We start from the raw sequence: 25,634 nt of genomic DNA on the forward strand, positions 1-25,634 counted from the left end.
TGGCCGCAGGATAAACTTCAAACCAAACGGATCCTGGATATTGTTCCAACGACCGCGTAAACTGAAGAACAGATAATGATCACTAAATGCCTGTCACCACCACGCCCACTAAGCCGCTCTCTGATACCAATCCTCCTTCCCTTATCTCGCCCAAACAGATGCCATAACGCAGCGGGTTTACTTCTCGAATCACCAGTCATCACGCTACCCTATGCCTAACTCTGGGTAAGGTAGTCCGTTTTTTATGAGCTTTAGACCGCTTAGTATTAGTTCCTCACTCTAACTCCTCATCAACCTAGAGTCTCGTAGCATGCCACCTCTCACCACCAGCTCTGGTTCTCCCAGCACGGTTAGGTACCAAGTTAGAACATGCATCACATGAATTCCTTTAACCTAGAGTAATGTCACCACGCACAAACAACTCTTGGTTCCGCCGAAGTCATTGACATTATAATTATGACTTATTAACGGCCTCACGACGCACTTAGGCACGTTAATCATGAAATTATCAGTTGATTTTGTAGACAAGAGTACGAATTAAGATATGTCACCGGTGGCCCGTGCACAATAATGAACTGGTTCTCTTTCAGGTTGTACTTCATATGGTGGCACCTGTCACGCATACTGATACATGATACAAATGAATAACATCAAATGTGATATATCTGACAGGTAGTTTTTCTCCCCCTTTTTTCCCCACTTCCCCTGTTTCTTATCTCAATAATTCAACAGGCGTCAACGTGATATACCATGCAATTGTAAATTAAATTTGTCCTGATGATGATACCACTTACCTGGGAACTGGGGATCGAAACGTCGACTGTTTTTGAAATAGTGCCACATACTAACAATTGAGTGCATCTATTGTGCACTATTTCATTGTCTAAACCCCCCACCCCCCACCGTCTCCCGTTTTGTTGGGTACAGGACTGTGCCCTTGTATATTGGTTTGTGCTTCTATTCCTTCCGAATTATACTAACTGATTGAAATAAAATTCCTTGTCCGGCTGGACATTGAAAAACATATATAGAACTCATTGTGGTCTATATAAATTACTGTCCCTAAATTCTTCATTAGCACAGGACCATTGTGCTTTGCAATAATGCACATCAAAGGCGGCAGAGGCCTCTGAAGCCTAGTGCCTTCATATGCGGATTACTAGCCATCCTGCTTAGAGGAGGTGACAACACCTCTGGCCAGAGCAGGCATTGTTTCTGCCCTCAAAGAGCATGCACGCTCTCCTGCAGGGGCGTCGGAAAGAGGTATGTGGGGGCAGGCTGGTCTAACCAGTCAGGCAGCAATCTAGAGGTTTGGTAGGTTTTCAGGGGGCACCTCTAAGGTGCTCTTTGGTTGCACGTCCTAATACCAGATGGTAACTTGACTGAGTGTGTGCTGGGAACCTGCTAACCAGACCCCAGCACCTATGTTATTTCCCAAAACTGTACCTCTGTAACCATAATTGGTACACCTCTGGGCCAGCTGTAAGTCCCTTGTAAAAGGTACCTGTGAGAAAGAGCCCACTTTCTGCATGGTTGCCCCCACTTTTTGCTAAACTGCTAATGTGCTTGGACTGAGTGTGCCCTGGACTCCTGCAAATCAGGTACCCTGTGCCTATGTTCCTTTCTTAAAACTGCATTGAAAACAAAACCCAATTGGCAGCTTTAGCCACAGGTTAGCCCCTGGTAAATGGTACCAAAGGTACCCAGCGCACTGTAACCAGGGAAGTCCCCCAAGGGCTGCTACACTTATTGTGCCACCCTTAAAGGGCAAGTACCATTACAGTCAGACACTGCCTTTGAAGGCTGCATGTTCTGGTGCAAAATAAATTGGAGTCAACATGTCACATCCCTGTGTGCCAAGCCTACAACAGATTGCCCTGGCATAGATCAGTCACCCCTCTAGCTGGGTGCACTGTACCAGTGGTGAGGGTACAGGTGCACGAGAACCGTACCCCTACATTGTCCAAGTCAATTCTTAATAAGTTAATACAACGTTCACAAGGAGCTCAATACATACATTTTTTGGCAAGAAGTAGTACACCGTGCATGAATCAAGCAGAGACAAAAACATATAGTATGGAACCTTAATTCAATTAGGTCAATCAATATTGTAGCGTTTTTATAGAAGCCCACAGAACAGGTATTGAAACTGTACTCACTGCAGCCGGAGTGAGTAATTTATTTTGCATTACGATATTCAAAGTACAAAGGAGGCATAAAAGAAACATTCAATTGTGTATTTACACTATATACATTTTTACATTTCAACGGGATTTTGTGAACCCCAGTAAGGTGACCCATAATCAGGGAGTGCAATAAAGGTAGTGCTAATAAAAAGCAAGGAAGTGGTTATTGGTATTTTAAAGAGGAGCTCTTGGAAAATATAGTACAATCAATTTTTATAAGAAATATTTTTGTTTTCTTAGGCTCTCTTTTTAGTAGTCGACGTTTTGACAGTCTCATGATATGGGGTCCCTTCATCAGGACAGGAATTCTGGGGACTAAATAGAGGACAGTTTTAGCTGGAGCAAGAAGGAGTACAGTAAGTAGGCTTGGTAGAGAGGGTTATTAGCTTACTGATTAGCACATAGTAGTGCCCGAAAATGCAGGAATCTTCTTAATTAAATTCAGGGTACTCCTGGCAGTGTCCAGGAAGAGTAGGTCCTAATAATGACATAGGAAGTGGAAATTACCACTTATTCGCTAGTGTGTGTAGGCACAGTGAATATGGTGCGGAGGGAAATGGCTTACCCTGTCACAGTTAGCCAATTGGGCTGCACGTATTATTCACGGCAACCAACGGTTACCTTAGGTCCCAACGGTAAAAAGGTTTTCATCCATAATCCTAGACAATACTTAGGGCAGAAACTCATCATACGAAAAAGTCAGCATAGTAGTTAATAAATCTATTCACCAAGTAATTGCGGAGAGTGAATTAATCAAGTCTATCATTCATCATGTTATCTATTTTATTTATAGGGATAATTCGATAGTCAACCAAGGTCAGCTGTCTCAACATTAATACGGTCATTGCACGTGGGTCAGAGACCCTACTCACCAGATAGAAGTGTGGTGAGTAATGCAAATGCTACTTACCAGTATGCATCTGTTCTTGGCATGTAGGGCTGCTGACATTCATATCTGTGCATAGATCGCCGCCTAGTGTTGGGTCCGGATGATTGCACATTGTTGTCCTGGAAGAGTCTTCGAAGTATCACGAGATAGGTGGCTCCTCCCCTGGACTACAGTGCGCATGGGCATCGACTCCATCCCCAGATTGTTTTTAGCCATTGTGGCCGAGATGGAGTGAACTATGTGAGTGATGACCATGCTATGAGTATATATATGAATACCGCAGCTGCTACAGGCGCCGGGGAGGAGGGCGGGCGATATGAATGTCAGCAGCCCTACATGCCAAGAACAGATGCATACTGGTAAGTAGCATTTGCAGTTCGAGGCATGTGGGCTGCTGAATTCATATCTGTGCATAGAATACATAGCAGTCCCTCCATTATCGGCGGCCGCCTGTGCCAGCTGCAGCAGTTTGGAAAAGTGTCTTGAGAACAGCCTGACCTACAGCTGCCTGCTGTTTAGAGTGCACGTCTACACAGTAATGCTTAGTAAATGTATGTGTGGTAGACCATGTGGCTGCTCTACATATATCCTCTAAGGGAATGTTCCCAAGGAAGGCCATAGAGGCCCCCAACTTTCTGGTGGAGTGGGCTCTTGGTGGAATTGTAAGAGTGCGTTTAGCTTTCGCATAACAGATCTGAATACATTTCACGATCCACCTAGCAATACCAGCCTTGGAAATAGCGTTACCTTTGTGGTGTGATGCAAAGGCAACGAAAAGCTGCTTAGTCTTTCTAAAATCCTTGGTCCTGTCAATGTAATACATTAGGGCCCTTTTAACGTCAAGGGTGTGGAGCATCCGCTCCACCAGCGACTCAGGATTTTGAAAAAATACCGGCAACTCGATTGTTTGGTTTATGTGGAACTGAGACACAACCTTTGGTAGAAATTTAGGGTTAGTGCGGAGCACTACCCTGTTAGCATGAACTTGGAAAAAAGGCTCTTGGATGGTGAGGGCCTGCAACTCACTAACCCTCCGTAGCGATGTAATTGCTACTAAGAAAGCCACTTTCCAAGTCAGGAACTGAAGCTCGCAAGAGTGTAGTGGCTCAAAAGGAGGACCCATCAGCCTTGTAAGAACCACATTGAGGTTCCATTCTGGAGCTGGTGGTGTCCGTGGTGGAATGACCCTTTTGAGTCCTTCCAGAAAAGCTTTGATAGCAGGCACTTTGAAAAGTGAAAGGTGTTGTCTATTCTGGAGGAATGCGGCCATCGCAGACAGGTGAATGCGGATGCAACTATATGCCAAATTGCACTGGTACAGATGGAACAGGTAACAGATGATGTTCTGAATGGAAGCATCTAGCGGGTTAATGTCGTGGTTTGCACAATAAATGACAAACCGCTTCCATTTAGCCGCATAACATGCTCTAGTAGTGGGCTTTCTTGCCTCCCGAATGATGTCCATGCAATCTGGAGGAAGATTGAGGTAGCCAAACTCTAGGACTTCAGGAGCCAGATCGCCAGGTTGAGCTGTTGCGGATCTGGGTGCTGAATGTCGCCATGGCTCTGCGTCAGAAGGCTGGGTGTGAGATGAAGCCTTTGATGCGGTACCACGGAAAGTTCCAGAAACGTGGTGTACCATGGTTGGCGAGCCCACGTTGGAGCAACCAGGATGAGAGTCATCGAGTGCTGCCTGAGCTTGCGCGCCACCAGTGGTATCAGAGGTGCTGGGGGAAAAGCGTACGCAAATTTTCCTGACCAGTTCATCCATATCGCATTGCCCTGCGATTGCGGGTGTGGGAACCTGGCGGCGAAGCTTTGGCATTTTGCGTTCTCCTTTGTGGCGAACAGGTCTATCTCTGGATGACCCCACCTTTGGAAGTACAGTTGGAGTACTGATGGATGTATCTCCCACTCGTGCATTTGGTGGCTGTGCCTGCTGAGCAGGTCCGCCATCTGATTGTCTTTGCCTGGGAGATGTTCTGCCATCAGGAAAATGTTCCTCTGAATGGCCCACTTCCACATGCTCTGAGCCAGATGAGACAGCTGCGGAGAGTGTGTGCCCCCCTGTTTCTGAATGTAGTACATGGCCGTCATGTTGTCCGTCCGGATCAACACGACCTTGTTGCACAGATGTACTTTGAATGCCTTCAAGGCCATGAAGATTGCCATCAGTTCCAGTACATTGATGTGCATCTTCCTTTGCTGTAGTGTCCATAGTCCCTGCACTGTGTAGTGGAGTACATGCGCTCCCCATCCCTGGAGAGAAGCGTCCGTCGTCAGGATAATCTGTGGCACAGGCTCCTGGAACGGTCGGCCCTTGCAAAGGTTTTGTGGATTCCACCAATGCAGAGAGTTGTATGCCCGACCGCTCACCAACACTAGGTCTGTTAGTTGCCCGTGAGCCTGAGTCCACTGACGTGCTAGGCACTCCTGAAGCGGACGCATATGTAGTCTCGCGTGCGGGACAATGGAGAGGCAGGAGGCCATCATGCCTATCAACTGCATGAACACTTTCGCTGGAAGCGAGTGCTGAGGTCTGAATCTTTGGATCAGCGACTGAATACTGGCGATTCTGACTGAATTTGGCTGCGCAGTGGCCGCCAGAGTGTTTATCGTCGCACCCAGATACTGCAGTATGTGGGCGGGCTGGAGATGGGACTTTGGGTAATTCAGTGAGAACCCCAGATTGTGCAGGAGGTGAATGGTGTGGGACACGTGGTTGGCGCACTGCTGTTCCGACTTTGCCTGAATGAGCCAGTCGTCCAGATAGGGGTAGACGTGGATGTTTTGACGTCTTAGATGCCTTCGCCACCGTCGCCAGGCACTTTGTGAAGACCCTGGGCGCTGTGGTGACCCCAAAAGGTAGGACCCTGAACTGGTAGTGCTGGTTCTGAATGGTGAACCGTAGATATTTCCTGTGTGAAGGATGCAGGGGAATGTGAAAGTATGCATCCTTGAGATCCAGAGTAGCCAGGAAGTCCCCCTGCCGAAGCAGTGGGAGAACCTGCTGTAATGTGAGCATGTGGAAATGTTCTGACAATGTACCAGTTGAGGGGCCTGAGGTCCAGGATGGGCCTGAGGGATCCGTCCTTTTTTGGAATTAGAAAGTACAGAGAGTAAACCCCTGTTCCCCTTTCTTGCAGCGGAACGAGCTCCATCGCCCCTTTTTGCAGCATGACTTGGACTTCCTGCTGCAACAAGTGCAAGTGCTCGCCGGACATAGGACGGTTTCTTGGAGGTATGTCTGGTGGAGTGGAAGTGAGTTCCAGACAATAACCGTATTGGATAAGAGATTTGACCCACCTGTCCGTGGTGATGGACTTCCACGCGGGCAGGAACTGCTGGAGTCTCCCCCCGACTGGTGTTGTGTGGTCGGGGGGCAGTGACAAGGCGTCACTGTTTGTTGGCGGTGGAGGACCTGGAGCTGTTATTTCCACGTCCTCTGCCTTTGACGTTGTTGCCCCGGTAACCACCTCTACCCTTGTTGGTGTATGAGGATTGGGTGTTGCTTTTATAGTATTGCGTGGATTGTGACGCTTGACCCCTTGAGGTGCCTCTGTTATTGGAGCGGCGAAAGGAACCACCCCGAAACTGCTGGGATTGTAGGGCACCCATAGATTTAGCAGTGTCAGTGTGTTTTTTCATTTTTTCAAGGGTGGCATCCACTTCTGGCCCAAACAGGTGGTCTGGATTAACTGTTTGGTTTAGGATGGTAGTCTGAATGTCTGGTTTAAAGCCTGATATTCTAAGCCATGCATGTCTACGCAGTAGCACACTAGTGTTTATAGCTCTTGAGGCGGTATCAGCCACGTCCAGAGCGCACTTAATTGAAGCATTGGTGATAAGCTTCCCCTCCTGAATCAACATTTCCGCTCCCTCCTTGTACTGATTAGGTAAGTGCTGTAGAAGGGTTTCTAGGGTGTCATAGTGTGCCCTATCGTAGCGTGCAAGTAGCGCTTGCGTGTTGGATATGCGCCAAATATTAGCTGCCTGCGCAGCAATAAGTTTCCCTGAAGCTTCAAAGACCTTTGAGTCTTTGTCTGGGGGAGGAGCATCACCCGTGGTTTGCGAGTTGGCTCGTTTACGTGCGTTGGAGACAACCAAAGAGTCCAGTGGCAACTGTCCCTTGATGTACGTTGGATCAGTGGGCGCTGCCTTGTATTTTTTGTCAATACGAGGATTGATGACTCTTGCCCGGGTGGGCTCCCTGAAAACCTCTGGCGCATGCTTAAGCACTCCTTTGAGCATTGGCAACGTCTTAACAGTCTTTTCAGCCACTGAGAAAGTGCCAAAAAGAAAATCGACATCCACTGGATCAGCATGGAGGTCGACATCATGATTGGCTGCGGCTCTTTCAATTAGAGCGTTGAAGGCTGCAGAGTCCTCTGTTGGGGAAGTTTTTGCAGCAAAAATCTGCGGCTCATGACCTGACTGAGGGTCCTCAGGGTCGCCCCCGGCCGACCATGGCTCATGTACATCCTCTGGGTCCGAGTACGCTGGATAAGTATACTCCTCCTCCTCGTCTCCGTCACCCTCCCCAGCGTTAGAGTGAGTGGGTGAGAGCTCCAGACCTTGTGGAGATGCAGGCTCCATAGGGGCAGATGCACCCGCAGAGTCCAACTTCTTTTTAAGAGGGATGTGGAAATGCTCCAACACAGGCTCCGGGGTGATCTTCCTTTTAAGGAGAGAGAGCTTGCCTGTGTTGGCGTCGATGACGACCTCTCGACGCTCCTTGTCCGCTAATGGTTGGTGCCGTGGATTCGGCGCCACCAATGATGCCTTTGGCGTAGAAACCAGCTTTAAGGGCACCCCGGGCCCATGTTTCGGAGCAAAAGCCTTCGGCGCCGTTCTCGGCGGCAGCGTGAAGTGAATCGGCGTCTGCGCCTTCGCCGGCTTCTGTGGAGGCTTAGGCAGCACAGTGTCCTTCGGCTCGGGCGCCACGGCCTCCTCCCGAATACGCTGAAGGGACTCCGTGACCTTCTTGGTGAGTGAGGGGGAGGGCCGTACCGGCTCGAGCGAGTCCTCCGAGTCCGGATTCGAGTCGGCGACCAAAGCCGCAGTCTTCGGAGCCGATGCAGCACCTCCCTTTGCTTTGTCGACTGGGATCGGTGCAGCCAGAGACTTGGGGTCGTCCTGACGCTTCTTTGGGGCCTTCTTATGGTCATCGACCTTCTTGGCGTCGACGCGACATTTCAGAGCGTCGACCAGCTTTGGCGCCGACGCAGCCGCGTCGGGCGTCTTAGCCTTCGACACAGGGGTCTTCGGATCGGCCATTTTGGCGTGGCTCTTGAGCTCGGCGGCCATCTTGGATTTCTTCGGCGCCGAGGCCTCCGGAGCCTTTGATCCAACCAGTGCGACTTGCACTTTCGGTTTCGATACAGATGGTGTTGACCCCGATGGCTTCACTTTCTGTTTCTGGACCGGGAGTGGCGCATCACCAATGTCCGTGGCCGGGCCAGGAGGCGGGGCCGTGGGACGAGCATTGAGGTCTTGGGTAAGGCCCGAAGGCGATCCCTCGACCTGGGCCTTATGATGGGGTTTGGCCCCGGAGTCAGTAAGAGGATGCTCCTCTTCCGAGCTATCCTCTACGGTGGCAATGGCCCCGTCGTCGTCCCCTACCTCCTCGACGACTTCTTCGAACTCTTAGTCTCCCGCGTCGTAGTCTTCCTCGCCCTCCGACGCCGGGTTAGAGTCCGAAACATTCAGGATGGTGTCGTCGTCAACATCTTCTTCAAAGATGTTAGCTGGTGGGGGTGCCGATCTCTGGGCCTGCAGTCTTGCGGTCCGACGTAGCTTGAGAGTCTTCTTCAACCGGAACTTTGAGCAGGCCATACACTTGGCCTCGTCGTGGTCCGGCGACAAGCACTTGTTGCACACTGGGTGCACGTCGATGTGCGGGTACTTTGAGGCACACACTGGGCACCTCTTAAATGGACTTCGTTCCATGTTGAAGTAGTCTGGAGCGTCGTGTAGGCCCGTCCGCGCCGACAGCATGCGGAAGGGCAGCAGTTGATCGGAGCAGATGGATAAACCAACCCGAACGATAAACAGTACCGACGCGAGTCCTAAAGACCTTTTGGTCTCAAGTAAAGAAACTTAAACAACTATCGATTCCGACAGAGGGAACCGAAACACATCCGAACCCAATGGCGGAAAAAAACAATCTGGGGATGGAGTCGATGCCCATGCGCACTGTAGTCCAGGGGAGGAGCCACCTATCTCGTGATACTTCGAAGACTCTTCCAGGACAACAATGTGCAATCATCCGGACCCAACACTAGGCGGCGATCTATGCACAGATATGAATTCAGCAGCCCACATGCCTCGAACTTCAATTACTACACTTCGGGCCGTCAGGGGTTCTAGAAGTGACAGATGAGTCACAATTAGACTTTCCAACAATGGTGGTAATACAACAAAAACTACTGAGTGTGGCTAACGTGGCTTACCAAATAGTCCAAACAGCGGGGAGCTCTCGTAGACAGTTCTTTACAAAGACACGGTTGCTGGCGGGCATTTTTTAAAAATTTTATTTTTAAGGTTTTATGGAGTGGGAACAATATCCTTGCGAATATCAGAGCGCTTTCCAGTGATCAGAGCTGAATTATACATAAAGAATAGCATGACACATTATACAGGTAATAATATGAAAGAGGTGATAATATGGTGATTAGACCAGTCGCAGGGTTGTATCGACTCCAGCTGAATGACATCACTTTTGGAGATAATTAGATCCAAGGTTGATCCTTTATGTGTAGGGCTATTGCAATTTTGGGTACGGGCTAGATCAAGTAAGTTTTTGAGGCAGTAGACCACTCGTTGTCGTTCCAGTGGAGATTGAAATCGCCACGGTATATTTGGGTATTTTGACGCCCGTTCGGTGAAATCAGATGCATGAGTTGTTCAGAGAATATTAGATTCTCACCAGGTGGATGATAGGTGGATGATAGATATGAAGTGAGCAAGCTGGTTTGCCGTTGCTGCTAACGTCTAGACAAAAATATTCACAAGAGGGGAAAACCGGGGATATGGCTCTGGTTATAGTGATGTTACTCCGATGTATACAGGCAATACCTCCCCCTATCTTATCGAGTCTGTCTAATCTGATAATGTCGTAGTTCGGGGGGACTAGAATGTCAATCAGTGGGGTGGAGGATTCAGTTAGCCAAGTTTTGGTTAACATTAGCAGGTCTAGTGCCTTTGCGATTACGAGGTAAGTTATATCTGTAGCATGTCTGGAGGCAGATCTGCAGTTTAGGAGTGTGCATTTAAGACGGGCAAGATGAGGGAGGGAGTCGGTGTTGAGAATTCGGTCACTGTTTTTGCCTGTAATGTTAAGGAACTAATTTTAGAGCCCGCTCGTTCCTGGCTCAAAGCCAGTATTTGACTACTGCCAAGTCTGAAAACAAGCAGGACACACCCCATTTAAAGACCCCCGTCTTTCTACTGATCCTAAATAAAGATGGCAACTCTTGTTCATGAAGTTCAGCAATGCATCAACAGTTAAAAAGTAGTGCTTACGTAAAAGGCACTCAAAGACCGCAAAACCCTCCTCAGAGTCAATAGACCGTACAAGTCACAGTAATACAGGAGCCCAGCTTGGTCTGAAAATCGGCATGGCCAAACAGCATGGGCGTTACATGCTTTTAGTAACGACACCCAAATGAACACCAGCGTTGAACCATCTGAAGTAAGTTCTAAAGTGTGTAAAATCGCCAATATTTCCAGCACTGGCCATTGAAGCGTTTCAGCTGAGATGACTGACGGCCAACCAGTGTGGTGAAAAAAATCCTCTTTGCCCCATCCTGCAGTTCTAACAATCAGCAACAACAGGCTTTCTTGAATGCTTGTTTGTTTGATAATTGTAGTATTAGGTTTTACCATAAGAACACACCCTGTGTAGCGGACAGACATCAATTCACCAAAGCATTCCAGCTCCCCAGGAGTCAATTTAATTGGAACTTTCAAAGGAGTCTACAGTAAACATCCTCAGCAGTACTTTATACATGTCCTATTTAGATTACTTTACACCATCTCACTTGCATTTAGCAAATAAAGTCCTGCAAACACACAAAATAATGATAATTTACAATAGCTGAAGCAACCTGTAAAAACAAACAACCCCATTGGCATATCCAATTAATATTAAACGGATTCACAAACACCACAGTTTGAGTTGTAACAATCAACGGTACGTAGATGGTATAAAGAATGAATAAACATCAGATTCATGCATAATCTCTACTACATGGACTTTTACACAACAGTACACTTCTGCACAACATATCCAATCCTACAGTCTCACTGAAAGGACCACATTCAGTGTCTGTAATCACATCAGTTTGTTCATGTGATGACTTACCACAGTATTCTTCCTGAACCCTATTGTCTTTGGACACTCTGGACTGTAAACCATCAACTTGGGATACCTTGAAAACATTCTACCATTCCTTTAGCTTGACCGTGATAGCATTGCCACAGACTGCTTATATTTTCACAAATAGACTGTATTTGGCATGACCTTTGGGTGCCCTGGAAGGAGATCTGATTCGGACGCAATCACCCATTTTTATTATTTTATCTCCTACCATCCCACAATGCCTTTCATTAAATATTTATCTCTATATACCTTGATACGGTTTCACCTGTGGTCTTATTTCAATATTATTCATTTTCTCAAGATTCATTCCTAAACCCCATCTCTTCATCAAAGCAGAATACAATATAAACTATGCTTTTCTCCCTCTCAATATCTCAAAGGGAATCTTACTGTCAACCCTATTGGGAGATGTGCGATAAGCCCACAGTAGTCTCTCTACCACCTTTACCGCTTCTATTCTATTTCTGACCTCCCACTGAATGCATTCCATCAACGCATGATTGGTGCGCTCCACAAAGCCACTTGCCTAATGATGATAAATTGCAAATCTATGATGTAAAATATCAGATGCTTTTAAATAACTCCACCATCTCCTTAGGAATGAACTGCACACCATGGTCTGATCTATCTCCCTAGGTAATCCTTCCAAGCAAAAGAAATTCCGAAAAATCTTAATGATACGTTGTGGGTTGGATCTGTCTTAAACCCTACTTCCAACCATTTGCTGTAACAGTCAGCAATTACTACTGCACATCTGTATTTCCCTGGTATCATGTGAAAAAGCCCTAGTAAGTCCACAGTCAATTTAACTGAAGGTCCATCTGGGAAATCAACAGGCTACATAGGAGAAAAGACGGTTTTATGGTTTTCCCATTGCCAGAACATATCTTACAAACTTTAACTACTTCCATAATCTAGGTGTCCATGGATGGCCTCCAACATTTAGGGCAAACTTCTTTTGTGATGGTTTGACTGAAATGTCCATTGTGATCGTAATTCAATTATCCTTGATTTTACAGTACAAGGTGTAATGAATTTTTCCCCATTAGCATTCTATCTTTTCCAAAGATAACTGATTTGCCACAGTAACAAAAGGATGGATATGAGAAGAAACCTGCCTTTCTCTGGAATACCCATACCCCAAAACACCAAAAAGTACAAAGCATTATCTAACTTGGAAATCCACTCATCCTCTGTAAACCCTCCCACAAGACATGCATCAACTGCTGTTACCAAACATGCATCCGGGTGGCCCGAGAGTCCTTAAAACACTCCAGCGCACTGTCTGCCTTATCACCAAACAGGCGAGTACCATCAAAGGGCATGTCCATGAGGGAATTCTGAACATCCTCAGAAAACCCTGTGGACCGCAGCCAGGCGACGTAGGGCCACTGTTGTGGAGATCGCCCTACCCAGAGAGTCCGTGGTGACCAGCCCACACCGGATGGCGAACTTTGCGGCGTCTTTCCCCTCCGCACCAGCTTGGGAAAGTGCAGCCCGAACCTGCTCCGGGCTCCGAAGGCGTCTGCGCAACAGTGTCCCATACAGCGTGAGAGTAGTCGCCCAAGAGGCATGCAGTGCTGACTGACCGCAGCCCTAAGGTGGCAGAGAAAAACAATTTCTTGCCAAACTGCTCCAGTTTCTTTGATTCCTTATATGGCAGGGCGGTAAAGAATGCACTCTGCGAAGTGGAGGCCTATATGACCAGGCTCTCTGAAGTTGGATGGTTCGTTAAAAAGGCAGGGTCACCCGGTGCCGGGCGATGACGCCTGGCCCCGTTCTTATCCACAGGAACCCCTGTGGCTAGTCTAGACCAGGAGCCCATCAAAACATCAGTTAACAGCTCATTGAACGGAAGCAGAGGCTCCATAGCGCTTGCCGCTGGCTGAAGAACTTCAGTGAGGAGGTTGGTTTTGAGAGTAACAGCAGGCAGATCAAGGTCAAGGGACTCAGCTGCTCTACGGAGCACCACAGTATATGTGGCGCCCTCCTCCATGACAGCAGGAGGAGACAGAAAACCAGGCTCAGAGGCGAGGTAAAGGCCACCTGCATCCTCAGACTCCTCTGCCCACCCCTGTTCAGACTTGCACTGCTGTGCAAGAGGATCCTCAGACTACTCCCAGTCGTCCCTCTCCTCCACTGCCCGAGGCACAGGCGGCTGCGGCAGCAAAAGGACCGGTGAATGCAAAAGTTCCCAGCGCCGGTTCAGCTCCATGTCCCAATTAGGGTCCCAACCCAGAGCAAAATTGTCCGGAAACCCAGGCAAGGGTGGAGGTGGGACGAACAGGACCCATTGCAGCGCCGGGAACGGAGCCACTGGAGGCTCGGGGTCAGAGCAGGCGGCGGAGGATCTTGCGGTGCCTGATCCGCCAGAGGCGGCGGCAAGCAAGGGCCCTCAGTCAGGACCGCAGGCGCACCGGCGTGAGCCAGAGGCCAGAATAGGCGGTCCATGGCAGTTAGAAATTCATGCACCTGGGCAGGAGTCGTAGACGGACCAGAATATGGTGGGTAGGCTGCGGGACACTCAGACTCTAAAGGAGCCACAGGGGAAGTGCCCCGGGCCCCCTCGTCTGCATCCAGAGACCGACGGGGGGACATCTGAGAGCGTAGGCGCTTCTTCAATTCTTCTTCTTATGACATCTCTTACCCGATTCAGAGAGTGAAGACTTCGACCCAGAGGAGCGATGGTGATGGCGCCACGGTCGGTCCATCATGCGACCACTGGATCTCGAACGGCACGGAGAAGACGGTTGGGCCTCCAGCAGCTTTCGGGCCAGTTCCCAGAAAGCCTTCAGAGCCATGGCCAGACAGTCGGAGCATGACCTGGGGTCATGGTCGTGCTCCAGACAGTAGAGACAGATGCCATGGGGGTCAGCCACAGACAACGCACGGCGGCAAGCCCAGCAAGATTTAATTCCAGGCATCCCTACATGGCACCAGGAGTCAGAGACTCAAAAAGAAGTAGAGACAAAAGTCTCAAAAAAGTTAGTCAAAATCTGACTAGGGTACATGCCTAACCAGATCTGCACTTGCTGGCGCGAAAAAAGGAAAAACTGACGTCAGCGAACATGGGTGGCACCTAAATAGTCTCCGTGACTTCATCTCGGCGCTTACGACACCAGCGACAGACACGAAGCCACACAACGCCACCTACCGACCAGCAGGGGTATTACTTCTGAAAAACTTTCCGGATCCAGTCTAACGCCTGGGGATATTCTAAGGTAAGGAATCTATCACTAACATGTCTCTTTCAGATACTAATTTACTTACTCAGCGGTACCTGCTGCACGGTACAGTCACACGCATTACCAAACAAACTCTGCCCTGCGTGCGAGCACTGTACCACTTAGTAAGTAGGTAATGCCAGCTGTATCCACGTAGGAAGGATGGATGGCTGAGTCGGCTCAGCTAGGGGTTCACCTCTATGATCTGCGCCATACGAGGGGGCTCAACTCACTGAGTTACCTTTACCAACTCAAAAAAGTAGTCGTATTTGGGGGGGGGGGGGAAGCACCACCCCAAACACCCCCCACTTCCCCCACCCCCAACACCACTGCCTTCCCGGCACCACGCTGCTCCCCACATCATTCCGCTCGCAGATGACCGGTACCCGTTGCTCAGCATGGCAGCGGACCAAGAAATGCTGTTGAATTCCGGTCCTGCTGCTGCCTCCTGCCTCCACGCTCCCTCCACCTGAGCAGCACCTCTGGCAGTTTCCCTGCTTTGTCTGTTTGCAGACGCCCCTCCCTTCCTCACCACACCCTCCTGGCGGCAGGAGCTTGTCCTGCCCTGGTCACTGGACACCTTGCCACTAATTGGGTCCTGGACGTGCTTGGGACAAAGTCCACTGTCCAGGGGAGGGTGACAGGGATGTGTTAAACTGGCCTGGGGAGAAGGGGTGGGCGTGTGAGGGGTCTGAGTAAGGGGAAGTGAGCAACTAAGAGCATCACACATACAAAAGGAAACTTCAAGCGAACCCTGCCAGTCATTGTCTCTGGAAAACTACTGTCTGGGCAGCCGCTGTTGGTACACATCTTTTCTAAGCCTCCTTGTGAGGAGCCGGCTGCTGAATCGGACGCCTCAAGGAGAAAAGCGCCCAGAGGCAATTATATTTGAATAGAGCAATATATCTTGTATCAGTCAATGGTTGGCCCAAGTTCAGCAGCAGAGAAGGCGGGTTTTCTAAATACACAACAGAGCTTTATGCGGTTTCAAATTCTGGACGACATCCCGGTTGTTCGCACAGGCAGGAGAAAGTTGCGAAGTCTAGTGGGAGCGAACAAACTTGAAAGGGAGGCTAAAGGAAATTGGGTATCTACGGGGCAGAGAATGAAAACATTGATGCAAGGAGACTAGGCATGTATAAGAACGAAGTGGCGGTGGGGGGAAAGAAAGCAAGACGCAGCAGAGGGATGTATGTTGGAGGAGAAGAAAGACAGAAGCAACAATAGAATGGTACCACAGGAGGAGAACGGTAGAGGGTGCGAAGGAAGTAACTGGAGGAGTGCAGTCCTAGGGAGCTCTGGAGAGAGTAGCGAAGTTTGTAACCACAAGGTCCTGGGGCTGAGGAAGTGGAGAACGGCAGAAGTGTCATGTGACACTGCACGGCCTGATGGAGTGGGAGGGGAGGAGTGCAGTCCTAGGGAGTTCGGGGCCGCATGTCCAGAGCGATTCCAAGAGGTTGTTTTCCTTCAGCAGTGCATGCACGCTGCGCTTGGCTCGACCTAAAAATTAATGTGTCCTAATGCAATGCTGCTAGTGCTATGTAAAGCACTCTGATACCAGATTCTGGTCAAGTTTGCGCTGTATAAGACTCTGTAAAATAAAACAGGCATGTACTGGCTTGAAGAGGACGATAACATATGAAGAGGGCCATCAACAGTGACAATGGTGGCATAAAATAACATTGTGACATTGTATTCAGGATTTGTAAATTGAAATACATCCTAGTATGTGTATCATGGGGGTGGTCTAGTGTGATCACCAGATCACACTAGACCAGATGCACACAGATCAGAGTTGTGTGGATCTTGATACCTACTCTACAGTGGGCGTGCTGATGGTAACTACTTCTGAGTGGGAGGCAAGGTGTAACCTGCTCTCATCATGTTGGTAGGTCAGTCACTAGTTACAGTGTTACATATAAGGATGACTGAGGAGCTTGTAGTAATGTCCCTTAATGTAAACCGATGAATTTATGCCACTCTTCTAGACTGTTCAATCTTTTTCTGAGAGTCATTTCTGAATCCATGTACACTCCAATGACTGCAGAATGAGAGATGTTACCGCCCCTGGGAGGTATTTTTGCTTTCTCAATAACCTGCCAGTGTAACTCATCTGCAGTGTGTGATTTGTCTTAGTAGTGCTGAACTAGGGGAGCATTTTCCACCAGACATCATACCCTGCTGCGGTGCTGGCCAATCCGAGTCTTTACCGGTTGGATAGTTTCCTATATGTAAATAAGATCACATGGGCACCAAATACAGCTGGCCAGAGATGCTAATTGGGTTAGTTTTGGAGAAAGAACACAGGCCCCGGGAACCTGATTGGCAGGGACCCAGGGCACGTCAAGTGAAAGTGCATCAGACGTCTGGCAAAAAGTGTGGGGGTTACTGCAACAGAAACCCACTTTCCTACACTTAGTTGTCTAGGTCTGTGCTTCTTCCAGGATCTTCACCAGACCTGTAGGTATCAAGGACAACCAAAGTAATCTCCCTTGGAGTGAAGGAGTAACTCCCATGCATCTGCAGGCACAGCAATGAAGCTGACCAGTCTGCTGCTCCAGACGTCCCATGGACTTCCAGAGTCACAGCAACACAGGTGGTGGTTTTTCAACTCCCGAGGCCTGACATGTCCTCTCTGCAATTTTGAAGCCAGTATCCCTCGTCAGGACCGCTGGAACTGAAACCCTGTGCACACAGTGGCTTCATGAACCCCCGCTTAAGTGGGGGTAACGGCTAAACGTCTCATTAAAAGTTGTGCGCTCATTCATTTGTTTCTTCAGTCTGAATGGCTGCAGACGAAAACAATCTCATGGAATGGCAGAGCATGGATGAGAGGCCGGAGTCAGGTGCTTGAATGGAGGCCAAGTTCATTACAGTAGAAATAGAAACAAATGGGGCAAACGAGGACAAAAATGAACAGAGAGCAGCAGATAGTGGGAGAAAGTGAGAAAAATGCCAGAAAATATAGAATTTTGGTATAAACTAGATAGGGAAAAGAGTTAAAGGAGGAATGGGTGAAAGGTTGAAAGTAAGGAAAGGTAGAAGGAGTGAAATATAAAAAGAAGGAAGGTAAGGTGAAAGGCGAAGTGGAAAGAAAGGTGACTGAAAAGAAAAAGAAAAGCAAAGCTGGCATTAAAATGAAAGTGCGACATGGGGAGGCCGTGGGCAGCAACAGCAGGGGTGAGAGGGGGAGGAGAAATGCGAGACAAGGCCTGGTGGCCGTGAAAAGTGTGAAGCGGGGGAGCGGATCCCTTTGAAGTGAAGCTAAGCTTCACTTCAAAGGCAGGAGGCAGGCAGGAGGCTCGGGGAAGCGCGTGCACGAGCACATTTATGTTTCAAATGTCCAATCCTGCAGCAGCACACTTCCAAAGCCCTAACATGCCAGTAACCAGATTCAAGGCCCAAATCTCCCGATTTTTTAAAAAAAATCTCCCTCTTTGCTCTTCTGAAATGTTGGCACCTATGCTAGGGTGCCTAGCAGAACTTAAATAGGGGCAGAGCGGGGGGGGGGGGGCGTGAGGGGGGGAGTTTCGGAGGATACTGTGCGCAGGAGCAGTGAATGAGGGGGGGACTGGCGTGAGTCGGATGGGCGTCCTGCACGAGCCTTTCAACCTTCCGGGGCCGATTGGGGTGGGGTTTAGTGCTGCGGGCGCTCGGGGGACAATGTGGGGTGTCAGGCGCGGTCGGGAAAGGGGGATTGCAGTAGACGATGCAGGGATGGCCGAGGGCGATGGGGGCAGGGGAGCCGCACAGACAAGTGCCCTCAGGGGAGGCACGTGTGGGAGCATGGCCGGGCGATCTGGAGGGGAGGGGGGAACCTGTCTTTTAGGGTAACAGTCCGCTGAGAAAACGGGTTCAAAATGCATAGCAGGCTTCTGGATAGCCTTCTTGGAGGGGGAGGGCCGGAAGAGATGGGCTTCAGTTGCGCGGCAGGTCTAGTTCTAGGAGGGCCCTTGGGCCTGGCCGATGAGAGGGTCAGCAGCTCACAATTGTCACGCTTGGCTCATTTAACGTAACTCTTGCAGTCAGGATATGCATAGCTGCCAAGGTTTCAGATTGCTTATGTGGGACATTTTCACAACTTACTTATCCCCCCTCCTACACCCTGGATTGCGCAAGAAACACAAGTTTAGCAAGGATTGCATTTTTATTACGATTATTACACTGCTTACGGTGCAGAGAAGCATTAATTGAAGCAGTTTTGGAGTCAGCACAGAGCATGCCTTTTCCTTCTTGTTAGGAGCAACTTCATATACCATAAGTAACACGGGCATCTGCACTGGTCGCAACAGAGGACACGTGCACACACTCACAACTACTCGTACACATCAGAGCAATGTGGGCCTGCGGAAGGGCAAGTTCATGATAGATCCCACCTGGCTAAACAAAATCTGAAAGGTGTTGGAGGTAACTGTATCTCCTACCCTGTGGGGCTGTCACAGGTCGCAATAATTTTGCAATACTGTAAAGAGCCTTGGATAGAAGATAATGTGATTTGTGTGGGTAGTAGGCATGACTTATCATAGAAAGAATATAACAGCGAGATTTCACCACATAGTAGAGACAATACAAATGCTTCCAAACATACATTCAAAAATAATAAAACTTTTCCCAACAGCTGTGTCTGTCATCGCTATTACTCGGTTTAATTCACGACATGTTAATCTCATCGGATGAGAGGCGGTATGGTTAAGTAATAGGCAGAGTGGAGCCTCGGGCCTCTTAGAAGGAAGGAAACAACAAAGTCGCATTAATGTACAGATTGTCTTCAAAGACCTGTGAAGTACTTGGGGGCGGCGGCGTGTGTGCCCAAGAAGGAGTCTCAGCCAGTGCTGACCCACACACGGCATGGAGGGGGAATAGGTAAAAAAAACAACAAAAGAAAACATTGCCGAAAGAAAAAAAAGCGGCCGGGGAGGAGAGCTGAAAGAGGTACAGGGGAGGAAAGGTGAAAGATGATGGGGGAGGACAGCCGAAAGAGGGGGTAGGAAAGCCGAAAGATGAACGGGGGAGGAGAGCCAAAAGATGAACGGGGGAGGAGAGCCAAAAGATGAACGGGGGAGGAGAGCCAAAAGATGAACGGGCAATCTATCATGGCAGTTTGATTGTGGCTGCTCGTATCCGCAATAAGGAGTGCACTCTGATTCTCCTGCGGTCCACATAACAGTAGATCAGATGTTGCAGGGGAGGAGAGTTGGTGGCCGAGCAGTACTGACCTCGGCTGAGTTGCTGATCACCAGGCCCCTGCGGCTCTTGAGGTCATCTGGGAGAGGCTGAGCCCAGACAGCTTTTGGTGTCGCAAGGAAGGGCACCACATGGGGAAAAGAGTTAAAGTTCTGGGTAATTAATCAAGAGCTTCGTTGTGCGCGTCGCTGTGTGGGGGGAGGTGGGGTGGGCAGGGGAGCAGCAGGCAGATGCGAGTGGAGCGCGCGCTGGAGAGGGAGGGGGTGGGAGGACTAGGCAGCTGCGTGCACAAAGTGAAGAGCCAATGAAAGCTCTTGTAGGGGAAAAGCGTATGCTTGTTTTCACATGAACTGTTGGAAATCCGCCGATGGTTTGAGAACTTATTTTGCCTCCTAAAATTCTCCCCTATCCATTCCTTGCGGAATGGAACAGGCAGGTAAATAAAGATAAGCTGGAAACTGTAGCCATGCCAGTTTTTCAGTCGAGTCCAGATAAAACAACCAAATTGTTAAATTTTGGGACACTATTAGGACCCTCAATAAGACTAAGGTTATTTCCTCAATTAGTCACATATGGATATTCAATAATGCATGGTTCTGAAGAAGCATAGATGACAGTTTGAAGATAAACTGTAATTAAATGTACCAATATCCAGCACACCTATTTACTCAATCTAGATTTCCCATATTGGAGCCAGATTTGTTTTTAATCCCTTTTATCTACTGAGGTTTTGTTAACAGGGTGGGGGGTAGCAAGAGTGAAGCCTGTAACTTCCATGTAGTCTCCTTTAAGAGGCGGATCCAGTGTGATGTGTTTCTTTGTCCAGAACGGCAAGTCTAGGAAATTTCTACTGAACTCAATCATCATTTGTAGTCACCACAGTAACAAATTGAAACTTCTGTTAAGATCAGAAGGACTAAAATACTATACATATGATTCACAAAGGTTTGTTGTTCATTCTAGGACTTAACCCCTTGTATGGTCTTACTTAAGTCTTTAGTATTGCCTGAGTGAGTCAAGCATGCCAAACAAGTATAACACTTGCAAAAAAAATCATCGATCAGCTCAAATGTTCATTTGCTTCAACTCAAACATACAATCTACTAATCTGACACTCATTCTAATGCCTACAAAAAAATGAAAAAAAACCCTGAATTATTGAGCGATACTTACTTTGCACATGGATGATTACGTGCAATCTTCCTGAGCTCGCTTTCATTGTCGCATGTCATGATGTTTACCCCAACTTTTGCCGCATACTTTAACTGGGAGGCTTGTTTGCATGGATTTGAATATATAACACTTTCAGGAGATATGCCCAATTCCAGTACCATTGTCATTTCATTCTGTGGAAAAGCAAGTATACTTAAAGTAAATTCATAATGTGTGAAATTTATCATCGCCTTACCACTTCTGCTTTACCCAGGAGATTATCTTTATATTTTGTTCGAAAAACATTCATTTGATCACAGCTGGGAATCGGGTTTGATACCAAAACCCATGTGGTGTTAGATACTTCTAATTGACAATTGTAAATCATCTTTGACCCTAATATTGCAAATCACCTGATTTGATTGCCATCTTATTCAATGGAGCACTCTGAAGGCAGGGTAGCAAAACATTCAGATGCATGGTAATTTCAATACCACTAGGGCTCGATCTCCTCCTTCAAAACTTCATAAGAATTGCTACAATTTGGCATGCAGGTTTCAAAGCTTATTGAAAGAAAGCAGTAATTTAGTATCGGCCACTAGCTTTTCGCAAGAGTGTTTAAATGTAGAAGAAGCAGGGCCTCAAATGTTCCCACCAATTTGTTACATGTTTTTTCTCAGATTGAGTCATGACAGTATCTAAAGCAATGGCTAAGTGGGCGCTTAATCAATAAGGTGGCACTCTTTAAACATGTTGTCCTCCTATTTTCTTTTGATTACAAATGACTGGGAATCTGTTTCAATAAACTAAGTTGTTAGGATAGTAAAAAAACAGCACATGTCCAGTCATGCTTCAAACAAGCTGCATATCCTGATGTAGGCTTTTATGGATGAAGATTCGAAGGAAGAATGCTTTCAGACAACATGAATAGTGGTCCACGTTGCTATCCTGCAAATACCAAACACACGTCTTAAGGTGTCTTTGACCTAGTGGAATGAGTATGTTGTCTACGAGAGACCTGACCTTATCCAAGGTCTTATTTTTTTTTTTTTTTAAAAACAGATTTTATTGTTGAAACACACATAGTATGCATAGCTCTGTCACCCAGAGTCTACTGCCATCATCAATTAAGCTGCATCATCATCCTCCACAATGTGTAATAATAACATATGAACTTCCCCATTCAGAATATCAGAAACAGTAGAAATAAGCACTGCCCCCAAGAGTCCCACCCCCCCTTGCGTAGCTGCCTGCCCAACTTAACCATGTTACAGTAAAAGAACACTAGTCATGTGTACCGTGCACCAACAGTTTTATATCACAGTCCAATGTGTCAGAGGGTTGGGGGGATGGCCACCTCATGCGGCCGGTCCAGGTCCAGCCCCCGGTATTCTTCCCACCTCTTCCAGATTTTGTAGTGCTTTCCAGGACACCCCCTGGCCACAAACACAGGCTGCTCCAGACACATACAATAGTCCATTCCATTCCTCCAAGCGGCAAGTGACGGGGCCCGAGGCGCCTTCCATTCTCTAGCAATATCACGCTTCGCCAGCGTGAGACCCAGTTATAATAAGTGGCGCTTGTAGCAGTTGCCCCCAACCCCAGCCGTGACCTGCAATAGAGCTAACTTGGGGTCCCTCTGACTCTCCCAGGCCAGAACCTCCGCTAGACAACGATGTACCCCATCCCAGAACCTTCCCAGCGCTGTGCATTTTCAGACCGTGTGCAGCAGGGTACCCGCCTCTGACCCACAGAGGAGACACTCGGGAGATGCTATCATGCCCCGCCCTCCACAGACTCTGCCGGGTATAGTATGTGCGGTGTAGATAGCGGAACTGCATCAGGCGCAGGCGCGTGGATATTGCTGCCCCCCTGGGGCTTTCTAGGGCCTCCACCCAATCCTCCTAGTCCAACTCTTCAACATCCCGCTCCCATGCAGTCCTAAGGCCTAGCAGGTCTGATGAGCAGTGGCGCACAAGCGTCTGGTATATGCGCGACAATTTCTTGTCCGGCAGCTCCCCCATAAAAATGTTGGCTTCCAGAGGGCTAAATTCGGGAAGCTGCTCCAGGACTACTAGATGGGGCGCCAGCGCGTGGCGAAACTGAAGATCGCGGAAGAACTGGGTGCGGGACATCCCAAATTCCTCCAGCATATTTGTAAATGATTTGAGCGCGCACCCTGACACAACATCACCGAGGGTAGAGATACCTATTGCATCCCATCCTTGAAAGCCCCTCAGCGCAAGCAACTGGGGCAGCTGACCATTTCGCCAGAGGGGGGTTTCCTGGGTAAGCACATTCCACCACCCCATCCTACGCAATGCCTGCCTCCAAACGTCGAAAATCACTTGCGTGGCCGCGGGAAGAGATCTCCGAAGTGGCGCCGAGTACAGCAGCGCATGTAGAGATGTGGAGCCCATCAGCGTCCTCTCAATCGCATAGGCCGGGTCACCCCTGTCCTCATACCACCAGTCGTTCAACACCAAGAGGTGAGTCGCTTGGTAGTACATCCGACGTGGCCAATCCCCCAGTGTATGTGGACAGGAACACGTCCTCAGGGCCACGCGTGCCGCGCCACACCCCCCCCCTCCCACAGAATCCCACTGAGCACTGAATTCAACTGTCTGAACCAGCGGGGCGGAATCACGTGCGGGTGGTTTTGCAGTTGGTACACCAGGCGTGGCAGCGCCACCATCTTAAAAATAATTCAACAGGGGGTGGTGATGGACAGAGTTTCTGAATTAATCAGAATACTCTCACCCAGTCAAGAGATCAGGCCTTAATCCAACACAGTTTTTTAGCTCACTGCACCATCCCAGCTCAGAACCTGGCTATATGCAAATTAGTCTGTCCCTGGCCCAGTGCATCATGGGAACAGGGCAAACCAAACTACCAAGCCAATTCTTTCACTGGGAAGGAAACAAGCTTCCGGGGACCGGTTTCTGGCATTTCAGCCGTCTTCGGCCCGGCTTGCTTGAATCCTGATGGTGCAATGAGCAAGGGACTCACGTCTGAGTATATCCTTCTGGGTGAGAGTATTCTGCTTAATTCAGAAACTCTGTCCATCACCACCGCCTGTTGTTTTATTTTGTCCACCATAAGTGTGGACGGGATTACAGCCAGTCCACTACTTTTCCCAGGATCCTTTGCGGACCCGGAAGCATTGCAGAGCAAGGACGCCTAGCAGAAGCCACGGATAACTGTTCCGGACTAACGCGCATCTCTGGAGAATAACAAGCGCTGGCTGTAATCCCGGACGAATAGATCTACTCACCGGTTCCAAGATACACAGCACTATACAGGCGGACCTCGTACACCTACGTGGGATCCGGCAACCCTGATCAAGATAGAAGGTTGATCTTTTGGACACGTCCACACTTCTTCTGGTCTCTAACTAATTGAGAGACCTTGGTCATGATGAGAACTCATTATTTCAGTTGAGTTCGAAACGCGTAGACTCTATAAGCCCAAAAGATTTATAAACTGTGAAAAATACCAAACGGTCTTTATAAAATACAAATGTTTTTGGCTTTATTGTAATCTACTTGATTACATTTTGGGAATAATTCACATTGTTTCTTGTTTATTTGTCTGTATATATTGTATACATAGTGTGGTGTGAAAGCTGTATGACTGATGGTAAGAATGGAATTATGAATATTTGTTCGTTCTAATTTTCTATTTGTAAATATATATTTGAATATATGCTATTTGTTATGTTGTACATAAGGTCTTAAAAAATGAACTTGGTTAAACATTTTCCTGAGTTAAAAATGAAATGAGTTAAAATAAAATAAATAAACGACACTTTGTGATTGAAATAAACATTTGTTTCAGTTCTGATGTTTAGCCAAAAATAGGGCAGATAATTCATTAGCAGCACGTGCATCTTCTGTTTATTATAAAACTCAACTCAGACAAAACGGAGGTGCTCATCCTCGGATCCTCCCCCTCTGCCTGGGACGACTCCTGGTGGCCTTCCGCTCTGGGCACAGCACCCACCCCCACAGACCACGCACGCAACCTGGGCTTCATCCCAGACTCCTCTCTCTCGATGTCCAGGCAAGTCAATGCAGTCTCATCCTCCTGCTTCAACGCACTCCGTATTCTCAAAAAGATCTTCCGCTGGATCCCCCTCGAAACAAGAAAGACTGTCACCCACGCACTGGTCACGAGTCGACTGGATTATGGTAACACTATACGCCGGAATCACAGCAAAATTACAGAAAAAACTCCAACGCATCCAAAACGCATCAGCGAGACTCATATTGGACATCCCCCGCCAAGATCACATCACCGGACACCTAAAAGACCTCCACTGGCTTCCCGTCAACAAGAGAATTACATTCCGTCTTCTCACCCACGCACACAAGGCCCTCTACAAACTAGGACCCGAATGCCTCAACTCCCGACTGTTCTTCTACACACCAATCCGCCAACTTAGATCGTCCAATCAAGCCCTCGCCGCAGTCCCGCGCATCCGAAAATCCACCATGGGTGGCAGATCCTTCTACTTCCTGGCGTCCAAGACCTGGAACTCACTCCCCACTCACCTTCGCCTTACTCAAAACCACATCTCCTTCAGAAAAGAACTCAAAACCTGGCTATTCGACAAA

General features: G+C 48.3%; 1 protein-coding gene across 2 annotated transcripts in view; it reads right to left on the minus strand.

The window, feature by feature from the left end:
* AZIN1 (antizyme inhibitor 1) overlaps window positions 1–25,634 on the minus strand; it is a 493,870-nt gene that overhangs the window by 311,419 nt on the left and 156,817 nt on the right. For both annotated transcript variants that reach the window (XM_086966090.1, XM_086966091.1), the window contains exon 5: window positions 21,040–21,212. In XM_086966090.1, the coding sequence (XP_086822216.1) occupies window positions 21,040–21,212 (173 nt within the window). The remainder of the gene's footprint in view (window positions 1–21,039; window positions 21,213–25,634) is intronic.

The sequence above is a fragment of the Lissotriton vulgaris genome, chromosome 4_1 (genome assembly GCF_964263255.1).
Source record: "Lissotriton vulgaris chromosome 4_1, aLisVul1.2, whole genome shotgun sequence".
Lineage (NCBI taxonomy): Eukaryota > Metazoa > Chordata > Amphibia > Caudata > Salamandridae > Lissotriton > Lissotriton vulgaris.